This window comes from Caloenas nicobarica, chromosome 11 (assembly GCF_036013445.1).
Source record: "Caloenas nicobarica isolate bCalNic1 chromosome 11, bCalNic1.hap1, whole genome shotgun sequence".
In the NCBI taxonomy this organism is placed as follows: Eukaryota; Metazoa; Chordata; class Aves; order Columbiformes; family Columbidae; genus Caloenas; species Caloenas nicobarica.
The window spans coordinates 9,533,837-9,557,247 of record NC_088255.1 but is presented as its reverse complement, the minus strand read 5'-3'; the positions used below and the strand labels follow the sequence as shown (position 1 = coordinate 9,557,247).

Here is a 23,411-nt window from a genome sequence, read left to right as displayed (position 1 = left end):
ACCCCACCATTTTTTAATTTTTTTTTTTTTAAATTTTGGGATTTTTTGAGGGTGTGTGTGGTTTCTTGTTGGTTTTGTGTCTCTTGAGGCAGTGAGTAGAGGGGAAAAAATAAGAAGCAAATTGTCAGTTAAAAAACATAAACCATAGTAACTTAGGATAATTATCTATGTTTCAATCTTAACATGCAAAATCCTTTTTGATTTGTGTTGAATAAGGAGTGCAAGATTTACCTCTTGAACAGAGAAAGACCTCGGTACTCAGATGTATAAATATTTTAGGAAAAGTTATGGTGTTTTGAAAAACCTTAAAGTATAAAAGAACGGTAAGATAGAATAGGAATGTTATTATCTGTGGAATTGTTTCTAAATGTTTTTCTTTGTCACACCTATTGACTGAAGTCTGTCTTTACTTTAGCTTTATATTTTTGAGTACTGTGAAGTTGTTGGTGCCTTTCTGTATAACTCAATAAAATTATTTTTTCTGTTGAAGGTGTTTTTTGTTGAATTCAGTTCTTTCTGTTGAATCTCCTTTGCTTGCATCTGACCCTTATTTATGTTGATTTTGCTTCATTTTTTCATTTACCATGCTGTTCAGTTTTTGGATGCCAGGAGAACAAAGGTTTGTCCGCTATTTGCAGTCAATTTATTTTTCAAAATCCAGTATTGCTTATTGTGTGGTTTTTTGTTTGCTTGTTAGAGATACAGTAATACTGTTTATTAAACATGTTCATAGCTTTAGTTACCAAAAGAAAAAAATAAAAACAAACTCCCCAAACCAACCAGCCCCAACTCATGTGCTCCTCAAAGCTCCCTTCAGTTATAGTGAGTGCTTTGATTGACTTTACAAGCAACAGAACTGTTGAGCACTATGAAGGACAGAATTACCTTTAGTCTATGAAGTAATTTAGAAAACATGGAATACTGAGTCTTTCAGCTTTTTAGGTACATATCAGCTGTAGTAATGGGTATGTCACTGCCTTATGTTTGGGTTTGTTGGTTTGCCTTTCTTTGCTATTTATTTTATCCCTGACACTATTTTGTGTGTTGTCTTTTTTTCTTTTCATGGAAGCACTTGAAAGATATTACAAATATTGTTACACGCATTTGCTGTTTTATAAGGCTGTTTGATATACTTTCATCATTGATTCTAATGAATTTTTGTAACAGCGTACAACAAAAGTTTAAGCAAAGACTATTCCTATGTTGAGGTCCTAAATTTATTTTTTTTTTTCTTTCCCCCACCCTCTTTCTTCATTGCAGCATCTGCAATTGACAATCCAGGCACTTCAGGATGAGCTTAGAACCCAGAGAGACCTTAACCATCTTCTCCAGCAAGAAAGTGGAAACCGAGGGGCTGAGCATTTTACCATTGAGCTCACAGAGGAGAATTTTCGAAGACTTCAAGCAGAACATGATCGACAAGCTAAAGAGCTCTTCCTGTTGAGAAAAACACTAGAAGAAATGGAGCTTAGGATTGAAACACAAAAGCAAACACTGAATGCCAGAGATGAATCAATAAAAAAGCTTCTGGAAATGTTACAAAGTAAAGGTTTGCCATCTAAAGGAATGGAAGATGACAATGAGAGAACTCGAAGGATGGCAGAGGCTGAATCTCAGGTTAATCATTTAGAAGTGATTTTAGATCAGAAGGAGAAGGAAAACATGCATCTTAGAGAGGTAAGGAAAAACTAATTTATTTGTTTAACAGATACTGTCAAAATACTTGCTGCATTTTTAGAAATATACTTTAGAGTATCTAAGTGTTTTCCTGCTCTCATTTTTTCATAAAAATAACACGCATTTGTTTTACATCTGAAATAAATACACAGCAGGACTATATGGCATTTGAAAGCAAGTATAAGAAATTATGGAAGAAAAATAATTGTATTTGGGGGCTTATTGTCTCTGACATGGTTGCTTTGCATAATTTCTGTTTGCTTTGTATTTTGACAAATCAGTGTTCGGCAAATGAAGACTAGAACAACTGAAGAGTGAAGTAACACCTGCTGCTGCTTTAAACTAAATAGCCATGAGTGTATGCGCCTCTTTGTTTTATACCCCTTGTTAAAATGTTTTGCCTTCCATATAAACAAATGCTTCTGCCTATGTGCATCTCTACTGTATTTTAATGTGTGGTGTCCCAACTTTTAGGGTAAATATATCACATAATGTTGCTGCAGTAAAATGCTGGGGTGGTGGCTGCACTGTACTTTGAGAGATCCTTAATTTGATCCCAAGTCTACCCGCACCATCAACCCATATCATTTGTGAATGCATTTTTGGGACTGGATTTGAGAAGACTAAATTAGTACAACTGAAAGAAAATCTGGCCTGGGGTCAAGACCCTCTGCCCCTCTACATCCCATCAGCATTTTCATGTGGCTAGTGGCAGGCAAACAAGACAGTGTGAATCTTCCTTGGAGAAAGACCTTGTGCTTCCTGCTAAGAAGGGTGAAAATTGCAGGGAGATGGAGCGCAAGCTACCCGCAGTAAGAGGAATAAGGACATACAGGTCTGTTTCCTTAGAAACTCGGCAACAGTTTAGTGCGATTGAACTTCCAGGCAATAAAAGTGCCAATTTGCCTGACAGATTGAAGCATGAATAAAATCAGTACAGGAGCAGAGACAACTATTATTGGCTCCTGTACATCAATAAATGTATGAATACGAGAGATTAAGAACAGCTATTTACATCTACATGTTGTTTAAATTTTTTCTTTGCTATGGACAAATTATTTTATATTAGCTAATGGCCACTTTAATTTTCCTTATTCTTCCCCTCTTTTTTATCTCTTCTAACCTGGAATATGTATTGATGACATGGTGGTATCTGAGGTCCATCTGAAGCTTGGAAACTGGGAAATTTTCAAGGCACGGTGATACATTTCAGTAAAGTTTTATTGTGAAGGTGTAGATCCTGAATATTTTCACAGGCAGAATTTTAATTGAAAAGTGATGCCACCTGTTAATGATGTCTGAAACTCAATGGATCCTGAAAGGGGTTGCATAAGGAATTAATAATACTGAGTTTGTGATGAGGAAGGATTGTGGGAGAAGTTCTATGAATAAGCAGACAATTTTCTGGATTTAGATCTGCTATTCTCGGGATACCACATACAGTCTATTTCAAGATGGATGATTTATTATTTGGTTTATGTGATTTTTTGTGTTTGTTTTTATTTCACCTGTTGCACCAGTATTGCTTAAGTTTGTGAACTGTAATTTGGGTATGTATTTGACATGAATAAATTTACAGTGGAAATTTGAAGAAGGTTTCTAATTAACACAGTCAAGAACAGTGAGAGAAATAGAACTAAATAGAGCTTGAAGAGTAGATAAAATGCAAGCTTCCAAGTGAAGTCCTTGGGCATCCAATTTATATACTGAAAGGAGATCATATTGCTATTTATAGACTGCATGTTTCTCCTATATTTGTACTGAACTAGTGTTATGTTTCAGAATTCCCCCTGTGTTCCCCTCAGGAGCCAGCAAAAAAAATTGTTTCTCCCTCAGTTTATCTGAGGGTATAGAGGTTCTCTTTCTATGGAGTGCTGCAAGTATAGAATGGGGTTTACTGGAGTTTCTGCTTATGACGTGCTGGTATGCCTTGGTAACTGATCAAGGTTTTAAAAATTTACTAGGTTTGCTCTCTGGAATCTAGAGTCTCTGTATCAGATTGGCAGGAGCTATCTAGTGATCTGGAGATTTTGCCTAACAATTTCCTTGCTATTGTAAGAATTCAAGGCTTTGGGTGAAGTCTGTTTTCCCGGCTTTCTTCCCATTGCACATGGTATTTATGGGTTTTACTTCCCCGCCCCGGAGATTTTAGAGCTTGTTGTAGGCAGCTTAGAAGTATGATGGGTAAGGTGTATAAACTCTTTATAAATGAAATGTTTAGTAAATGCCCGGTTGTTTTTCCAGGAATCTGGATTTAATTGTTCAAGTGAGCTCTTGGAAAATGTTCTTATGTTTTGTCTTTTGCTGTCTCGTTATGGGAAATTGTTTGCATGCTTTCAGGGGAATATACAGATATTCTGTATAGTTTTATCCGTTTGTTAAAAATTCAAATGGATCAACTTTTTATCTGCATGTGTAGCTTGGTAAGCCCTTATTCTGCAGTGCTTGTTTGAATTGCTGTCACTGCACATAGTCTTCATCCTGCACAATACAGTTTTCCAACATGATGAAACGGGAATTATTGTGTTGGGTCTTCTGCAGTAGCCTTCTCAGTGGATTGATACTTTTTTTTTAAAAAAAAAACTAGTGTTTTTAAGTTTTCATCCTAAGTGTGTAAATGACCTTGCAGAGTTACTGGATTTTTTTTTTCTTTCCTGAGAATGATTTCAAAGTAAACTGGAACTTGGATACATTTTAAATGAATTCCATTCATTAATTATTTAGTATTCACTCAAATTGTGTTAATCTTTCTAAATCTTTAACAAAATATTTGTCTTTGTAGAACTTCATCTAAAATATTCTGCTTTCTGTATTTTTACAGGTGGGAGTATAGAGATCATGTTGAGTATATTTCTGAGAACCTAGAATATTGTCATGTGTAATATACTGTTTGATCAGATCCTTAACACTTGTTTCTGTTTTTTTAATTAGTTTTGCTATTTGACTTTCTGACAGTGTACTTGGAACAAAATAAGGAAGATAAACTTCATTTAGCAGCAAATTAAGGTATTCAATGAACAGTTTTCTGGTGTGTCAATTTACTGTTATAATGATAGATTCTGCTCTTATCTCCAGCAGAAAGAGTGCTGTCTATGGAAAAAAAAAAAAAGCTGAAAATGGTGTAAATGAGGTTGAATGTGGGAAAAAATAACTGAAGACTGCTGACTTTCTACAGCCTCAGTGCTACGTTAAAAAGCGTATATAGCTTGACTTCTCATAAGCTATGCTGTTGGTATTTAATTTAGAAATACTTTTAGCCTGAAGTTTTTCGGTTCTGGAAATCTGATTGTGTACCATCATGTCATCTCTTAAATCCTAGCTAGAGAAAGGCCAATTCTCATGTATTTTGCTGAGCTTTTGAACATGTTTTCCCCTAATGCAGCCATATCTTTCTCCCCTATACTGTTCATTGTTTTTTAAAATAGTGCCAAAGCTGGAATCTGTCTTCTCTTGTCTTCACTCACAGTCTTTTAGATCTCTCAGCATGGTGGAATAGAAAGCTAACGGATGAGAAGCAGAAGAAATTGATTTTGTTACTAGTAATCACTGATGGATGGATTTTTGACAAAACCAGACAATTAAACTAACATACTGTGAGAAAAATTGAAGTAACTGGTTGTGAATACTGGCAATTAAGGACACTCTGTTCTATACACTCATGTCTCCAACGGTTGTCAGTTATCTTTCCTTAACCTCAACTGCCCTGAGCACTTATCCTACTAGGAATTGAATAGTAAGGGATATGTCCGTTGTTATTCCAGAGCTGCTTTTGTCTAGCTAGTATTTTTTTCAAAGTTTGCTTAACTTTAAAGAGAGAAATAACTTTTCTTGTTGTCCTTCAGTGTCTAGCACTTTGTCAATTTGTTTCACAGAGGCAAACTCGTGCAGATAGATTTACTCAAGTTTTCTATTTGAAGGTCTTAGGAATGGCAAATTTGAGGCTTATTATACAGGAGGAGGACAGATCAGCTGAAGTTGTAATCCTGCTTTTTTACATGAATAGCAAAAAATGTCAGTGTCTGTAAGGGTCATTAAAACGTTGGGAAATAACCTATGCAAAAAATGGGATTAGATTTCCTTCCATGTGTTAAGAAATTTAAGATATAGGTAATAAGCTTTCACAAGGATCGCTAGGTTCCCAGCTTTGCGATAGTTATAACAAAAGTTTCCTTAACTGCTGATTCAAAAAGCAAGCAAGAACAAATACAACTCTGCCTAGGAAAAAGCATAAGTGTGTGTTTCTGCTTCAGTTTTGGAGATGCAACCTATTGAGGAGAGTGGTTTCTGAGAACTTTTGCCCAGTTTGAACTCAGTTTTCCATCAAGTTAGACTGAATCCTGTGTCTAACCTCACTGAAATATTTTTGTTAATGTTTTCAAAGATAGCTGAATTTGTCTTGATATTTTCTGGGGCAAAATAAAATAGCATTTGCTTTGATAAGGAAATAATCTATGCTGTATGGAACAAACTGGTCTTTGCAAAATCACGTAAGAAAAAGGCCATTCTTGGGCCAGGTAGTCTTCCTTTACGCATGTTAATAGTTGAAAATCTGTCTTGAAGCCATAATGTCATACCATGGCATTTTTCATGTTCAGAATCAAGTATATTGAAAATCACTAAATATACGTTCCTGTCAGAAAATGCAAGATGCCTGCCTTAAAGTTCTTAAACTGGTTATCACATGTCTCTTCTAGAATTTTAAATAAACATTTTTTTTCCTCTAACTTTGGGAGAACTCTAGGTAATATGGGGATTTTATCATGTGGAAATCTAGCACAGATGTTTGGTATTACTTTTTTTTTTAAACATAGTGACCACACATTATTTACTCGAAGTACCATTAAGTATTTTTTTATTATTGCTATTAAAAACTTGCCTTAGGCAAAGTCCCACTAAATGTCTAGTAAAGTCAAATGTTAAAATTCCAGCAAGTATTCTATTATATATACATACACGTATATTACACGTGCCTTTTCTATATAACATACAAATTCACTAAAACAAAATCTGAGATCATATGGGATTTTATATAGATATCTTAACTCTTATCTTGCATGTATTCTTAAAATAATGTTGCACATGGCTTAAAGCTACAGCTTTTTATATTTAGTAGCAATAAGAAGAACATAGCTTCTTTATTATAATTTAAAGTGTACTTTTAAACTTTCAAGAATTTTTAAAAACTTGCTCTATCTTTGAACTCAGCTTGGCCAAATAATGAAGGCTGCTGATAGGATTTGAATTGCCATCATGAATTAGTTATCGCATGTTTTTAAAGTTATTAAGGGAGCAAAGTCCCTTCTTCTACTGTGAACAGAACAGATGCCTTGCAGACTTTTGGTGTTTACTGTAAATGTCTTACACTGGAGCCAGTAGTAATTTACTAAGGAAATGCTTTATCGACACCAAACGTTTCTTCCCTGAAGTTAGTTGTGTAGATTAACAGCCATTCTAGACTGAACCTCTTTATTAGGTTCATTAGTGCCTCTTTCCTTTTATTTCTCCTGGCTCAGCTCAAAATATTAATCTAATCAGTTACTATAAAGACAATTACTGTCTATCAAAATATCTATAGTAATATGTGTTTTTGAGTTCAGCTCTTAAGTATACAGAAGGACTGTGCAATGTTGGCAGTTACTCCAGACATGAGAAAGTAGACAGAACCTGATTATGCTCTAGAGAACAGTTATTACTTCTAACATAGCCATTCAGATTTTCTTATGCCCCATGATATTGTTGCCAGCGTTCTTGGTTGCAATTGTGTTTATAAGTCTACGTGGAGGATTAGAAAGCTTTGTTCTCTTAGAAATCAATTTCTTTAAAGACTGGATCGCTGTCCATGACAACATCACCTGTAGTTTGGAATCTAGAATATGAGAAAACTGTCAGGATAAAACTAACACATCTCAGAGTAGCAACCAAAGAAATTATTTTCGGAAGAGTGAAAAATCAGAGATTCATGAATAAGCTGCATTTTCTATACCTTTCAATATGTAGAGGTGGTGTTGATCCTGCCAGCATTCCTGGAAAATGCATCTTTTAGAAGGTAATCTGGGGACTGTCTTGAATTGCTGTAACACAATTATTGTCCCCAAATGTGGAAATACTAACTTTGCAGGCTGTTTAGTCAGTTCACACATTTACAACTTTCAAGCTGCATGTAAGCATTTTAGAGACTAGCCAATAATGAAACAGAGAAAAGTGATCAATTTTGGTTTCTATCATAGATTTTGTTTCCTTTCATCTTCCCTCTGTTATATTTTAAAGTCTCTGTTCTGTAAATGTGCTGCTACTCATCTCTGTGGCAGTAATTTAATTACACCATTCCATAATGTAATTTTCTTTAGCTTCATCTTGTCCTTCACATGCATGACAATAGCTTACATATGTGACTCACAGCTCTGCCATGCGGATATATTGTTCACAGAAAGAATCAGAGCTGAATTTGCAGGGAAGAGGCGAGCTGGTTACCCTTTAATTCCTACATATACTTTTCTGCTTTAGACTCTCTCCGAAGTGCGAGATGACCTACTCAGAGAGTAGTTAAGCTATGGAATAGATTGCCCAGAGTTATTGAGGAACCTAGCTGGGATGAGGACATACAAGGTAAAGATTGTCAATCCCAGAGAATTTATACTTACAGCAGAATTTATTATGCTTAGAAGTGCATTTGAAAGCCATTTGGTCATACTATGTGCTGTTTTCAACATCTATTTTAGAATTATTTTCATTTATTATTTCTGTCCCCATTAGATAATCCATGGCTAAGACTTTTCTCAGAACAGTAATTAGAAAAAGAAAAAACTTCCCAGAGTGTGGAAAGTTGCTGCTCCTACTGAAATGGAACTAGTCTGGGGTGAGAGGCATCTCTTCAGTTGCTCTGTACAATGTAACACCCATGCAGTGCTAGTTGTTAGCTGTTTCCTAGTCACTTGGTCCTTTCAGGGAGAAGTCATATTTCTGCCTTCTTAGAGCCTCTAAAGAAAAAAGGCAACATGAGTGGTGCTATATCGTTCATATAATATATAATGAAAATAAATAAAAGGGAGGGAAAGAAACATCACAGAAAATTAAAAAACAAATACAGAAACCAAATTATTTAAGATGTAGTTTTATGATATACATAGCTCATCATAAATAATGATTACCTCTTGCACCTCAGTAGGATTGGTCAACTCAAAATTAGGGAAATACTTCACAGAGGAGCACGAACTTCAGCACTCTAAATAGAACAAAAATATTGATCTGTCCACTGATCTGTGTTGCCAATAACGTCACAAGCCTCACAGTTTACTTTTAACAAATTATCTGTCAGTGTTCTTATTAGTGTAATACTCACCTCCTATAGACTAGGAAAAGCAAAAGCTAAGTAAGCAAACTGCCCAGGTCTTCTCAGAAAATCAGTAATGAAGCAGGAGGGAGGATCTGGATGAATTATATGTGCATTCCCTGCCCACTGTTATTCATTTTAGTCCCCTATGCAAATATAACTGCAGTAGTTGAAAATGGAGTGTCTATATTTAAAGATCTGAGTTTTAAATAGAAGAATTAACATGCTAACGTGTTAAACAGATTTTGTTTAAAACATGAACTTCTAGAAACTACTGTAAGCAACTACAGTCAAATCACCTTAAGGAGGAAAAAAAGGGAAATGAGAAGGCTTAGCAAAAGGGTAGTGCTGATAGTTGTGTGAAAAGTGGGCCCCGGGGGTAAGAGGGTTTTGGGTTCTTAAGATCAGCTGAGTGCTTGGGGTGGAGAGTTGCCATTAGATGGGAGCTTCCTAGCACAAGCACTGCTTCTTGCAAGCACCCTGTTTCAAGCCAGCCAGACACAGAGACTTTATCAGATTTCCAGTTCTGCCTAGCACAAAGCAATCAGTATTTTGTGTATCTCAAAAATTCAGGGGCATCAGTTCAGTACCAGGTGTGGCAAGAGTGTATATTCTTAACATTTGAGAACTTTCTGTTGCTTCACAAGCTGTCTCTTGAGGGGAAGATCTAATATTCTGAAATGTCATTGCTTTCTATTTTCCTTCTGTTATTTACTGTCTTTCATAGCCTTGTAAGATCGTCCTGGCCTGTTTTCTAGTAAAAGAAATGTAGACCTGATTGCATAATATTAATACAGGTTCCAGGCTATTTTTTATATATTAAAAATAAAAAAAGTTTTTCAGGATGAGGTCAAAGAAATAAGGCTTCAGTCATGTGAGTTCTTATTCATGTGCTGAATTATTGTTCATATTTCTTAAACCAATAAACTTAGTTCAACCACATCCCTCTAATCTTCTCTTTACACTGGACACATGCAAATATGTCCCACTTTTGCTGACTCCTAACTGCATTTCCTATTGAGGTACAACTGACTGAATCTACTGTGGTGGTTTTTTTTTTTTTCAGCTTCCTTTGGGGCAGTAGCCATCAGACAATGTTTTAAGTCAGGATATAAGATTTCATTAGTTAATGATATGATCTCTTATGGCAGATGCTGTCTTCCTACTTAAAAACATCACAAAGAATTTAAGATCATACTACTAAGCAAGCGTTAGAGTAATGGTCATGTTGGGTGCATTTACAGCGATTTAAAATTACTGGCCTTCAGCCAGCAGGCGTAAGGAATTGGAAACATGCTTATGAGGAGGACTGCAAATCTGAACCAACTTTTCTATTCCAGATATGTTGTCATAGCACCCCAGAAGGAAAATTGGCCTGAAAAATTATTCTATCATCCATTTTAAAGAAAAGCTACTGTTTGAATCTTTTTATAACAGTGCTTTCCCACTGTATGAATATTTCCAGAAGAATATTGGAAGAGACTGCGAATTTGCACAATTTCAGTTATTGTTAAACTTGCTGTAAACTGGCATCTCTTTTACTTACCTCCTCCAACATAATCTCCAAGAAAACCTTAGAACTCTAGAGGAAAATGAAGGTTTTGTAAAATAATAGGTTGAAAAACACTCACTGTTTTTCTAAATCCTTTATATAGCTCCAAGAGCAGAGTAAGATTAGCAAACTCTGTTATTTTCAGGGCTAGTTTTGTCTAGTCTTCTGCATTCTAAAACAAAACTACTGTTTACAGCACATAATATTTTAGCTAAGTCGTCTTTGTCTTAGGAATCATGCAGCCTTTTACCTGGACTAAAATCCCAGCTATTGTAGTCATATGAGCTTGACTTCCAGAAAACTGCAACACACCAGCCTTCTGCCAGAGACTATATACAATTGTGTATGTACACATTTTTTCCTTTTTTGTGAATGTAAAGAACTGAAAGAAGAAAATGTTTTTGTCATCTTTAAAAGAACATACACCCCCACCCCAAGTCCGCTAAAAAGGAATTGCTGTTTTTCATTTGCTAAACTTCTTCCTTGTACAAATCTTAAACTCTGTGTGCAGAGTTTTTGTCTTTGTATATTTACGGCCTATCTAAGTAATAAAAGTGAAAGTGCATTATAGGCAGTAGAACATGGCTAATAATGTAAACTCTTCCTAGAGTTTCACCTGTAACTCAGTTTGAAGGAAAAGTGTAATGTTAGATTGAAACATTTAACAAAACAAAATTTCTGATCTAGCAAATAGATGTAAATTTCTTGTTGAAACAGTCTAACCCCTTTCTTCAGAAAGAACATACAGCCTTTGATCTGGTTGAACTGGAATTTAACTAGTCACTAATTAGCGGATTGTATCCTAATTTTACAGATGTATTCATTGGCTTTTGAGATAATCTTGATTATAGGTCATTTTTTTTGGTTGTTGACAGCTTGAGCCTGACAGTCCAACATGATTATAGAGTTCTCAATATTTATTTGCAAATATAAAATTGAATAATGAGTATATCCTATATCACTATAAAGATTTGGTTAAAATATCGATGAATATCTCCCATGTGCTCTGAAAGATCTTTATCCACTAGAATTATGGATATGTCGAACCCTGGGTCTTTTTGTGTTTGGTGTTTTTTGTGAGTCAAATGAGGTCAATGGGATGAATTGAGTGACTTAAGGTGAATAGGATTAGATTTGAAAGAACAAATGAATCCAGACTTAATTACTGCTTGGTAACTGCTTGGTTACACTGGTTGGAAGGAAGTAGTTTCACTGTGTGTTTTCTGAAGACGGACCTGACTTCTTCACTTTCTTGGTTTATCTCTATTTAGCAACACACGTCATCACACTCATACGTAAAAGTATTTTGGTTGCTCTGCAGATTTTCTTCTCCCTGAAACATAAAGATTTAACAAACAAACAAACAAAACCAACCAGACTTTTTAGAGCCACTTACATATCATGAATATATTTAGAATGGTTACTGGTTCTGTGTATTCTTGTGATGTTTCCAAGATTAAGGACAGTATTAATACAGGCAGTTATATGAGCTAAGGGGATTACTTACTGTTATGTATATCTGTAGGGTTTGGGGCCTTGCCTGTTCGTTCCACTTTCATATGAAAGAGTTGAGCAATATTCCTGCTGGCCTTTAATAACACTTCAAAGTTCTTGTTGAAGGAAATGAAGTGATAAATAAAAACAATAGGTGATCCAGGGAAGTGTGAATCAGACATCTTTCCCTAATTACTGAAAGAGGAGTGCATATGCAATACCCTATTATAGACTGTAATGAATTATCAATTTTTTGGAGGTGTAGAAAGACAGAACTGTAGTGTTTGCTACTCTGTAGACTCAGAAGGTGTAAGGGGCATATCTAGGATGTTCTTTTATTGGTCTACTTTTTACACAATTTACTTGAATTTAATATTTTAAAATACACTATTTATATTCTTTCCTAGACACTTAGACTGGAAGATTTTGTACATAGTCCAAGTTCCACTGATATAATTCAGAAGAAGAAAAGCAATCTAGTAATTGACACAGAGGAGAATGCTTAGTCAACTTACTGCTATACTTGGGAATTGTAAGCAGGTTCTTAGTGGTGCGTCACTGAGTTCTGGCTACTGTGTTCTTCCATTAACAAAATTCTTATGCTGCCATTGCTCTGCTATGCTGGCAATCTGATTAATAACTCTCTTCAAGCATTTATTGTGAAGTGTTCCAAATGAGGTTAATAAAGGGACATCTTACTAAAAGGAATGTTCTTCACATGCTGTTCTCATTAATCTTTATTTGCAGAATGCATTATTTTAATCTGTTAATAGATAATTAACAGCTAGATATATATTTATGTAGTCACACTGCTTTAATTGGCTTTGGCTGTTGACATATTTTATTTTTCTCACTATAATTCTGTTTACAAAAATACGTGGACCTTAGGTTTTGGATTTATAGCAATGAATATAAGTTAAATGATGTGTTTTTCTTTGGCTCATTATTTGACTCAAAAATAAACTTTGGAAAAAATATTCTCTTTACATGTGATCTTTAGAAGGAGAACTTGAGTAATTTCTCAGTTCATGGTATCTCCTCTGCAAGTTTCTGCAAATTGCGAGTTAATTAAATCCCTGCTTTTTCATTATCAGCTGAATTTTTACAAGGTTTATTAACTAAAACAGTGATCTTCAGATGCTGAGCAAGAGACAGTGTATTGCTTACTACATATCTGAAAGTATTGAGAGGAAAAAGGTCTTATTGTGCCCTTATTTGCCACATATCTTGTGACTACTGATAATGTTCAGATGATATTTTAAAATTAAAACTTAACTGAGTTCAGGTTTCTCTTCAAGTGAAATTGCTTAATTGCAAATGTATGTAACCCATAAGAATTACTGTACTGCAGGATCACTTCTGACAAGAAACAATTGTTTGGTAATGAAGTAATGCATTTTCTGTGGTAGTTATACGTAGAATAAGTCAAATTATGGTTCAAATGGTTTGGCTGTGGCTGTCTTTAAAGTGTGGTACTTGATGCTTCGTCACCAGTTGTTAAGGTATCCTACTTATGGAGGAGCTGAAGTGCCGTACTTCAAAAAAGTGGTATGTTAGTGCCAACAACAATAAAAAATTGCATTGTTTCTGCTCTGCTGTACTTGCAAAGCATGATTTGGTTTTGTGAATTCATAAATCTGGCTAATGTAGAAGAGGTTTTAGTCATTTTTTTCATGTTAAATGAATAAATAACCAATATCATGTCATGTAAGCATTATGTAATGAAACTTCTGTTAGAAATTACTATACGGCTATCATGATTATGCTGTTCTTTTGCAGAAATATTCACACTGAAAGAAAGCTTGCATGAGATTTATTTTATGGCTTCCTAAAGGAACTGTGCTATGAAAACTGGAGGCACGGAGAAACTTAGCATATTCTATGTTCATACATCCTCTTGTCAAGGAGCGGAGATTAAAAAACAAAACCAAACCAAAATGAAACCAAATAAAACAAAACCATACCAAAACAACAACAACAAAAAAAACCCCAAACAAACCAAACCACCACATGGCAGTCTAAGAGTAGAGCATCTTTTTATCTTTTACTTGCTGTTTCTAAGTTCTTTTCTTTAAGTTAGCAATTGGTTTATAATCTACTGTCTTGAAACTCGCTAACTAGAGAGTACTTTATGGTTCACTTTTTCCTGATAGCTTCTCATTCTGCAATCATACCTTTCTTTCAAGATGCTTGTGTAAAATATTGATCAGAATCTAATTGTATAGTTTGTTTAAAAACAAAGATGTGAAAAAGTATCTCAGTAGTTCTAATGTTGGCATTTTGAATTACAATGGGAACATGGTAGACCTTATCTCATTAAAACCTCAGTATAAGTCTGCACATGCTTGTATGAATAGTCCCACGAAACGTTTAAGATTGCATAGGGAACCGTATTAATCATAGATCTAATCTCTCATCTTATGTCACAAACCAATCCCCACACATTTGCAATGGGAACTGAGAAAAATTAGTAGTATACTTTATTATAAATGCTGTGTATTTCCTTAATACCCAGCACCATTCCTAAACACCGCTTCTCAGTTTACATACACCTTGCTTTGTTTCCTCTGGAACAGTCAGACTTCTGCAGATGTACATTTTCATGGATGTGTACTGTGAGGTTTATGAAGATACGGACCTTCAGGTGTATAAAATTGAAGGTCATAGACACTCAAGTTATGCTTGTCACTTAAGAATGTCCTATGGCCTTCAAGTGCGATACTATAATCTGCAGCAAGAGTAGCCTGTTAGAGAAACTTTGTCATTCTACAGATTCAAGTGTAATATATCCTCTTAAAAAAAAAAAAAAAGAGGGAGGAGGGCGCCTAAATAATTCCTAAAAATTAGCCGGTGTGCAACTTGATCACAGCCTTCATGGAAAGGATGTGTGGTTTTTGTGCTCACTAGATGGCACTCTTGAATGAGAATTTGTTTTCATTCTGTTTTTCACAGATAATCGCACTCTATTTGTTATTTTTCATTGCTTATTTTACAATTATTGGAATTAAGAGGAGGACCACCTTCATTTAAAGTCTATGCAAAGATAGTTTCACAGAGCAGCACATAAATAGCTGCCTTTGCATCACATAGTTTGTGATACATTTTGGATCCTCTGACATGAAAGCCAATATATAGATATAGCCTTCTGGAATATATGAAATAGTGAAGTACCTGACATTAGATGAGAAGGCCATATAAATATAATAAAATTTAAATAACAAGATGCAATGAGATTTTAAAAAGCAAAATTCTTATTAACTTTGTAAATCTGAATCTTCTATTCAAAATTTAATCTGTCATCTATGTGAGGTATTCATTGTCCCTTTGTTATCTTTGTGTAGTAGATAATATTTAAATTGTGTTCCTTGAGAAGAAATAGCTGGGACTTATTTAAAAAAGCAAAAAAAAAAAAGCATTGTTTCTATTAAAAAATATAAAAAATTCAAATGAAGCTGTTCTTACAGATCACACAACAGGCCTTCAGAATTGTTTTTAGTTTTAAAATTTATCTTCTACCCAGAATGCATAAGACTTCTAAACAACATGAAACTAATAGCATAGAATATATGCAAGACTTTCCAAGAATTTCAGAACCAGATCCTGTAATGAGGGACAGAACATGTTGAGGAACTAGTGACCATTGGTGGGGAAGGAAGAGAGAGAGGGGGAGGAAAAGCCGAAAAAAAGACCTGTGCATCAGTATGTTGCTTGTACCATCACACCATCCAGATTTTTGGGCCCAACTGCTACACGTCAAGAAAACTTTGGTGTTTCTAAACACATCTCTTTACTTTTTAAGATTTTTCAGTGCTTTACTTTGTATTTAGACAGGGACCCTCTATTCTGTAAAGTGGTTAAAACTAGACCTCATCTAATAAACCAGGGAAGTAAATAACATAAAAAACCCCACACTAACTAGTTTTAAACTATGTGACAAACTTTTGTTTCTGTATATACATCTTTGTTTCTTATGTCAGCATACATGCAACACGGGAGCAATAGGAATAGAAATTGCCTCACACTTTTTTTTCTTTTGTTTCCTTTTAAGTCTATGATGAGCAATATAATAAAGCAACAGTTTACAGCAGTATTGAAAAAGGGCTAGGAGTGCAATTGCATCTTTTTGAAAGAAAAGTTTACTATTAAATATCTCACAATTATAATTTAATAATCTTTTATAGTAAAATACAATTTAATTATAATGAGCTGATCAAGTGTACAGGCAAACTATGGTAGCATATTAGGGAACCACTTATGGTTATTTCAATGTTAGCAAGTGTTTAGCAAGATCTTGAGTTCAAGCAGCACTGAATAGAGCCACCACATCTTGCATCTTAAGGCATGTGTGAGACACAGGTCACTGTGTGGCTCCAGCATTCTTTCTTTCAAAACTGTGGTGAAGAAGCTGCCAACTGAAAGAACAAGGTTTTCAGGGAGAAAACATTCTTCTACATCCTAAGACTCATAGGCTATGTAATTCCTGGTGAATTTATCTGTCCTATATATCAGTGACCCTGTTTTTCACTATTTACATTTTTACAGCTGATAGTGGAAGTGTCAGGTAGATGAGAACACTCAATATGCTGCTTGCTTAGTTGTTGCCTTTGCTGTCACCTATTAAATATCTATTTTGATAAAGAATTACAGTATCCTAGGGAATTACCATACTGATAATTCTCTAAGAAGTAGCTTTTATTTTTTGCTTTTTTTGCCTCACATAGAAGATGCCTGTGGAGGTTTTTGTAGCTTGAACAAGTAACATAATGGTGAACAAACTTAAGTTGGAGACTCTTTTTTTTGCTTATTTTGTAGTGCAGTTGTACATACATGCCACAAACAATTTTCTCCTTTTGTAGAGCTCTCTCAGGAGAGCTTTCTCACAAAGGAAGAATAATCTATTTCTGCTTAAAAGTGTACCATCGTAGCACAGGAGGAATGATTTTTATTGCAGATGCATTGTCATTTCCAACAAAAAAGTCTGTTTCAGAACATTGATGGGCTGAACACCTGCACGTTTCAGTCACAACAATCGGTTTGTTCTCAGTTATTCCTGACTCGCTTGTAGAGAGTCATTTACAGCTCTCAACTTGAAAAAGGCATATTTTCACATAGGAGGACATCTGGCAGACAAAAGATTTTCTGCTGGTAACAGATCTCAGAAACCATTATCAATATATTGTTACCCTTCAGCCTCTCAACAGTATTGTGAGCATTTACAGAGGTCTTGGCAGTGCTTACATCCCATCTGCATCAGTAAGGCACAGGATGATTGGCCAGAAAAAAGGAAATCTTACCAAGAGATTGGGAACAGATAAACATAAGAGGGAGTATGTGTTTTTTCTTATCTCAAAAAAAAAAAAAAAAGTTCATTTTAACACCAACTTGGATAATAGAATTTATCAAAACAATAGGGCATTCAGGATGGTAAGACTCATCTTCTGGAAGGATTCCAAATTGGGCTACTTTGATCATTTGTTTCCACTGAGCCCTTCAGCAGGAGGGTTTCTTGTCTCTGTCACAGGTAGTTGGAAGCCTGGTGGAAACTTGTTCTTTCATTTATTAGCCATTTTTTCCCAAAGACTTTGCTGAAATGCAAACCAACAAATACTGATTTAAATCTCCAGAAAACCTGGATGTTTTTTGTGTCTGAGGGAAAAAATATGGAGTTAGAGACTTGTATAAAAACTTTATCTCCTTTTATTCCTTTGGAAACAAATTATGAATACATTATTAGTGAGCTGAGTATTCCCAGTGTACAAATTTATGATCATTGAGCTTCACAGGGCTCTTTAATTCAATTTAACATTGTGAAGCTTTAACTGATGTTAAAATGTATTTGAGTATTTCTTGCAACCTCTTCCTACTAGAATCATTGGGCAGTATGACAGTAATAAACTCCATAAGTAAGGGAAAGTGTAGACTGTGTAATTACAAATGCTAGCAAGCAGAGTTTGGAACTTGTATGTACATCCTCATGTGGCGATATTTGTGAAGTGCTTACTAGTTATTTAAAACATGTTGACAGTCTTAGCAGAAACTCTCCAGGGAAGAGAAGCAAAAGAACTAACTTGATATATTTAGTTTGCCAGTTGTGGGGGTTATCCATCTGTGGGTTCATTGCAAATAACAGTATCAAAGAGTTCTTGAGTCTATAACTGGTGAGAGGTCTCTAGGGGATGGTTTTCTGAGTCAGTGGTCAGGTTAACCAGAACCTGCATTCTTGATGCTGCGATTTTTGTTGCCAAAGCAGCAGTTCAGCGAGCATCTCCTGCATTGACATGTCCTTTAGATTTCCAGAGCTGTGTCAGCTGGCCATGTTCAGGAATGTCTTAGATCTCTTGTCTTTGCAGGAGAGGTCTGTTTGACACATCTCTCCTCATGTTTAGTAGCATGGTTTTTGGATAGACTTTTACTGCAGGAAAGTCAAATTCAGACAATTGTAATACAATGAGGGAATTTACAAAGAAAGCTTGTTACATGTCAGATTGGAAAAGGTTTTGTACATTATTTGAGTACCTACATTTGCCATTATGACTACTAAACTTGACTGTATTCCCTAGTTTTCCTAGTCTTTCACTATATTGCTACACCTTAAGGTTGCAGTGACTTACAGATTTATGAAAGAACTGCAAGAATTCTTCCACGAGAACACTCTTCTCTTGCAGATCCGAGTTTAATATTCCAGCTCTAACGCATTGAAGCACTTTGTCTTCCATCATTTTTCCATTTTACTTCAAAAGTGCAATTACTTTAGCAATAACAGTATCAGCTGGTATCAGGGTGGAACAATTGGGATTTTTCTGTGAGACTCCTTTTTCCTGCTTTGGTACCCTACTATATTTCATCATGAGGTGATCTTGATGAAGATCATCTTCATCTTGATGAAGAGCATCTGCCCACAATGGTTTCAGAATTCCACACTTAATCAGGTTATGTGCTAACCTGTATTCCTTCTGAGACACATTCAAATAAGGAAGAAATTATATGGCACTCCTTAGATATCAGAAGAGCCTTGTTATTTGAAGGGTGAGGCCTTCCTTCCCTAAATCGTTATGCCTGTTGAGGGACTAAAATTCAACTGTCTCTCTGAATAAGGCTTTACTGTGAATTATCTGGCTCTGAACAAATTCAGAACTTTTCTTCCCGAAAGTATTACATGCTACATGGGATCCACTTACAGGGAAACACAAGGACGAGCAACTGGAAAAAGGGAAAGTTTACCAGCTTGTCTGTCCTCTGGATTACTTTGAGGTGCTTTGACCCTCTATGCATTCTACTTCCTGCATCGCTTCCACTCTCATCTATATTCAGAGTGTAGAAAGAATGGCAATAGGTCATACCTTGTTCTTGCATCTTTTGTACTGTGGGTGTTGCTGGGATGCATGCGCAGAATAAGTAGCAGCTGTTATAACTCTGTTGCAGATGTATAAAGCACAAGAGTAACCTTGTGTGTTTCTCCGGCTGTCACATCTGTCTGGCTACACAGCTCTGACTTCAGTTATTTCCCAACTTCCAATTACTTGGGAATGATGGCTACATAACTATTGGTACAAATAGCACCAACAAAATCAGTGTAACATACAGAACAGGAACTTGAGTGTATCTTTTCCAAATTATTTTCCTGGCTATAGGGCTCTTAATAATTCCTTTTACTTTTATTTCTAGGCCTGAAGAGTTCAACCTTAAGTTTCAGAAAGGCACCCAGATATTTTTGAGGTTGACAATTGCCATCCTTCAGCAAAGAAAATCAATTTGTTTCTGTATCAGTGTTCAACCCATGAAAATATAAAGTATTCCTTTTCTACTGTCACATAATATTTCTTTACATTCATGTTTCTGTCACTATAGTTTTAAATAAACACCATCAAATTAAATGCAAAATCTGCTACATATTAACTTTGTAGATTTGTTCTGTATGTTAACTTTGCATAATGTTTGCTATTCTGGACACTTTGCAATTGCTAAGGTTTCTGTTATCTTTAAGCTGAAACTCAGCAATAGCTAACGGGGTAAAGATTGTTACAGGTATTAGGTTAAAAATGAGAAACATTTTCACTAATAATTTTAAATACTGACAGAATTTATTTCACAAGTCTCTGTTAAATAAACCTTTCCTAATATAAGAAAACTGCTTTTTGTGCACCCCTTGAAGTTTTTGGGTTATTTCATAGATTTCATCTATAGAGGAAGAATCCTGATTCAAGCTTCAGAAATGTCATGTTGAAGTGCAGCAGGAAGTCTGCTCATACAGTTGTTGCGGTCATGGTATGCATTAACTGTAGACTTATAACTCACCTGTTGTACGGAACATAGACATAGAGGTCTGGATATTTTCAATTTATGTTCATTTACGTTTAGTTTCAGAGCCACCAATAAGAACTTGTGCACATGTATCTATTTTAACTTTTGATCTCTGTCAGAATTATATTTGTATGGGTCTTAAAGTAATACAGTTTAAGGCAGCATTAGGTTTCCTTCATGTTTCTCTTCTACAGTAGGATATGAGTAGATTTTATTTTTGAAGAGCTATTATATTAGTACGTGTAACTACTTCAATTTCATGACAATAATTTGATTTTCAAGTTGGTATAATAGTTCTGAGGTACTTTGCAATTTAGGTATTTTTGGAAGAGTAACAAAAAATTATTATTGGTAGCATTTCTGCTCAGCAGTGTACAGAATGAACATACTTTCGCTTTAGTAAACCAGAAAAATAAGAAGAATCAGGTTTATTTTACACGGAACTTCCACTATTGAAGTAAATGCAATTATGACTAAAATATTGATATGTGTCAGAGGATTTTCTAATTAAAAAAGTATGTTAAGATAGTAAGATATTCTTCATAATTAGTGTTAAGTATGCAGTCTCTCATAGTAGCTTTGCAACTGAATAGGGATTGTTATCAGATACTAACTAATGTTTTTAAGAACTCTATGTAAATAATATAACGTGTAGCATTTTATATATGTGATATTTGTGGTGTTAATGAATCTGTAGAAATGTTTTGGGTGATGATTTGTATTAGTTCTTTTGCACAATAGGAGTACTATATGAGATACATAAAAATGGTAGAATCTGAAGACACTTAAATGTTCTCTTAAAGATGTTCTAGACAACAATATCATTTTTTTTCCTACAATGTAAATTCAAACTCTGTTTTAATCCAGCTGTGAAGGTTCTTTCTAATAATTCTGAAAAAATGCTAGTACCTATACTTTGTCACATGCTTTTCCATGTTTGTTTACTAATGCAAAAGTAATTTTTCATTAGTGACATGGGGAAATTTGTAAGAATGGCAGAAAGAAGAAAGTGTGTGGTGCTTTTATTTTTAAGAATGTAGGAATGTAGAGTGTTTTTTCCTCTACAGGGTACCTATTTTGTATTGAGAAAGAAAATTAAAGGTAGACTGTATATTTTGGGCTAATTGAAGCATTACACATCCTCATTCTTGGTGTAAAATAAAAATAAATTCAAAAATTGACACTCTGACGGACAGAAAATACGTATATATAGCATCATGAAACTGTGTGTATTCTATTATAGAATGCCTTGCAGCTGTGGAGATATAATTAAGAAATTTTTTTCCAATGCTTTCTGAGTGAACAATCTATCAAAACCTTGCTAGAAAAAGGGCGTATCTTTAAAAGTTTTCATTATGTTCTTAGTTGTATTAAATCAGTAGTATTAGAAGAATGGATTTATGCACTCTGGTACCTGAACAAAGCAATCTGTAATGGCATTGTTTCCTGTCATGACACAATTGCAAATTATTGTTAACAGTGTAAAATATTAAGTATTAAGACATTTTGTATTTCTCTTTGGTAGCAAGTTCCTGAAGGACATAAGATTTTTAGATCTTGTCACAGTCAGAGGCAGAGACACACCTAATCTGGAAAAGAACAAGATAAAAAAAAAGAGGAAATAGACCTATAAGGAGCAAAGCTCTTTGGGATTTTCAGGGACTGGCTCGGGATCTCTTGAAAACAGAGTGAATGGTTGACCTTGGGGGAAGGAGTGGAAATAACGAGGTGTCATTAATTTTTTTGTAATTGCCAACAGTATAGGTGATAACTAGAAGTGATAAACTGTTTTGTCTTGAAAATACCCTTTAAAAGCTGTTTTAGATGCTGTTATATTAATACCATAACAGGCAAGCAAAAAATTAGTGTGCCTATGTATGAATCTGTTCATCTCATCTAATTTAATGCACTGAGAAATCAAGTCTAATTTTTTTTTCAAGTGAGCAGGTAATTCTGTGACTTTTTAACAGAAGAAAGTCTGTCCAGCATGCTTGAAGTGTTATGATAAAATAAGTGCAGAGTGATTTTTTTGGTGACACGTGGGCTGTAACAGTACAAGCTATGATTGTTGTTATTTTTTTCATGGACCATCTGTTCATGTACTATTGCTTAATCATGATAAAAAGGATAGATTTAGAGGAAAGTTAAAAATATCTGAAGGCAACTGAAGAAGAGTCTTGGACTCCATCTTGGAGAGTGGCATGTGAAAAATACAAGCTTTTCACTGACTTTCAGGCTGCATTAACATTAGCATAATAGGGAAGCATAACAAGAATAGCTTTGGAGAGCTAAATAGTTGGTAATAAGGGTATTTTGGGAATTAATGCTGTTTTTTAAAAAAAATCTTCTTGTCTCCTTTAAGAGGGAGAAGAGTTGCTCTTGTGCTTTTGCTCTAATGTTTACAGTGCACTGTATGTTGCAAGAAAATACAATTTGTCAAGAACTTGGAAATGAAGGTACTTGGTGTATGTGAAACTTGTGCTAAAAAACTTTCAAGGAATTTTCACTGTTATTTCTAATTTAATCAGAGAAATTTTCAGAGAATTATAGGATATCTCAAGTTAGAAGGGTCCTATAAGGATCTTCAAGTCCAAGTCCCTTCTTGCAGGACTCTCTAACACTAAGCCAAATGACTAAGAGTGTTGTCCAGGTGCTTCTTGAACTCTGACAGCCCTGGTGCTGTGAGCTCTTCCTTGGGGAGCCTGTTCTGGTGACCGACCACCCTCTCAGTGAAGAACCTTTTCCTCGTGTCCAGTCTGAACTTCATCTGTTGCAGATTGATTCCATTTTGTGAATGTTCAGTTAGGTTCTTAAATCTTCTGTTTCATTCCAGAAAATTCTTTGATAGAGGAGTATTTTTTTTTTCTTGTTACATGTTCGTTTCTCCTTTTCCTCTCACTACTCTTTCCACTCAAAGCAGGGAGATTAAAAAAAAACCAAACCACAAAAAACCCACCACCACCAAAAACCAAACAAAACCCCAAAAACCCACCCCAAAACAAAAAACCAAGGTATTTTTAAAGAAAATTTTTCCATATTATTTCAGTAATATTATGA

General features: G+C 35.0%; 1 protein-coding gene across 1 annotated transcript in view; it reads left to right on the top strand.

Moving 5' to 3' along the window:
• ERC2 (ELKS/RAB6-interacting/CAST family member 2) overlaps nt 1-23,411 on the top strand; it is a 400,553-nt gene that overhangs the window by 43,278 nt on the left and 333,864 nt on the right. Inside the window, exons 2-3 of the mRNA XM_065642652.1 lie at nt 596-619; nt 1,261-1,677. Coding sequence (XP_065498724.1) covers nt 596-619; nt 1,261-1,677 — 441 coding nt within the window. The remainder of the gene's footprint in view (nt 1-595; nt 620-1,260; nt 1,678-23,411) is intronic.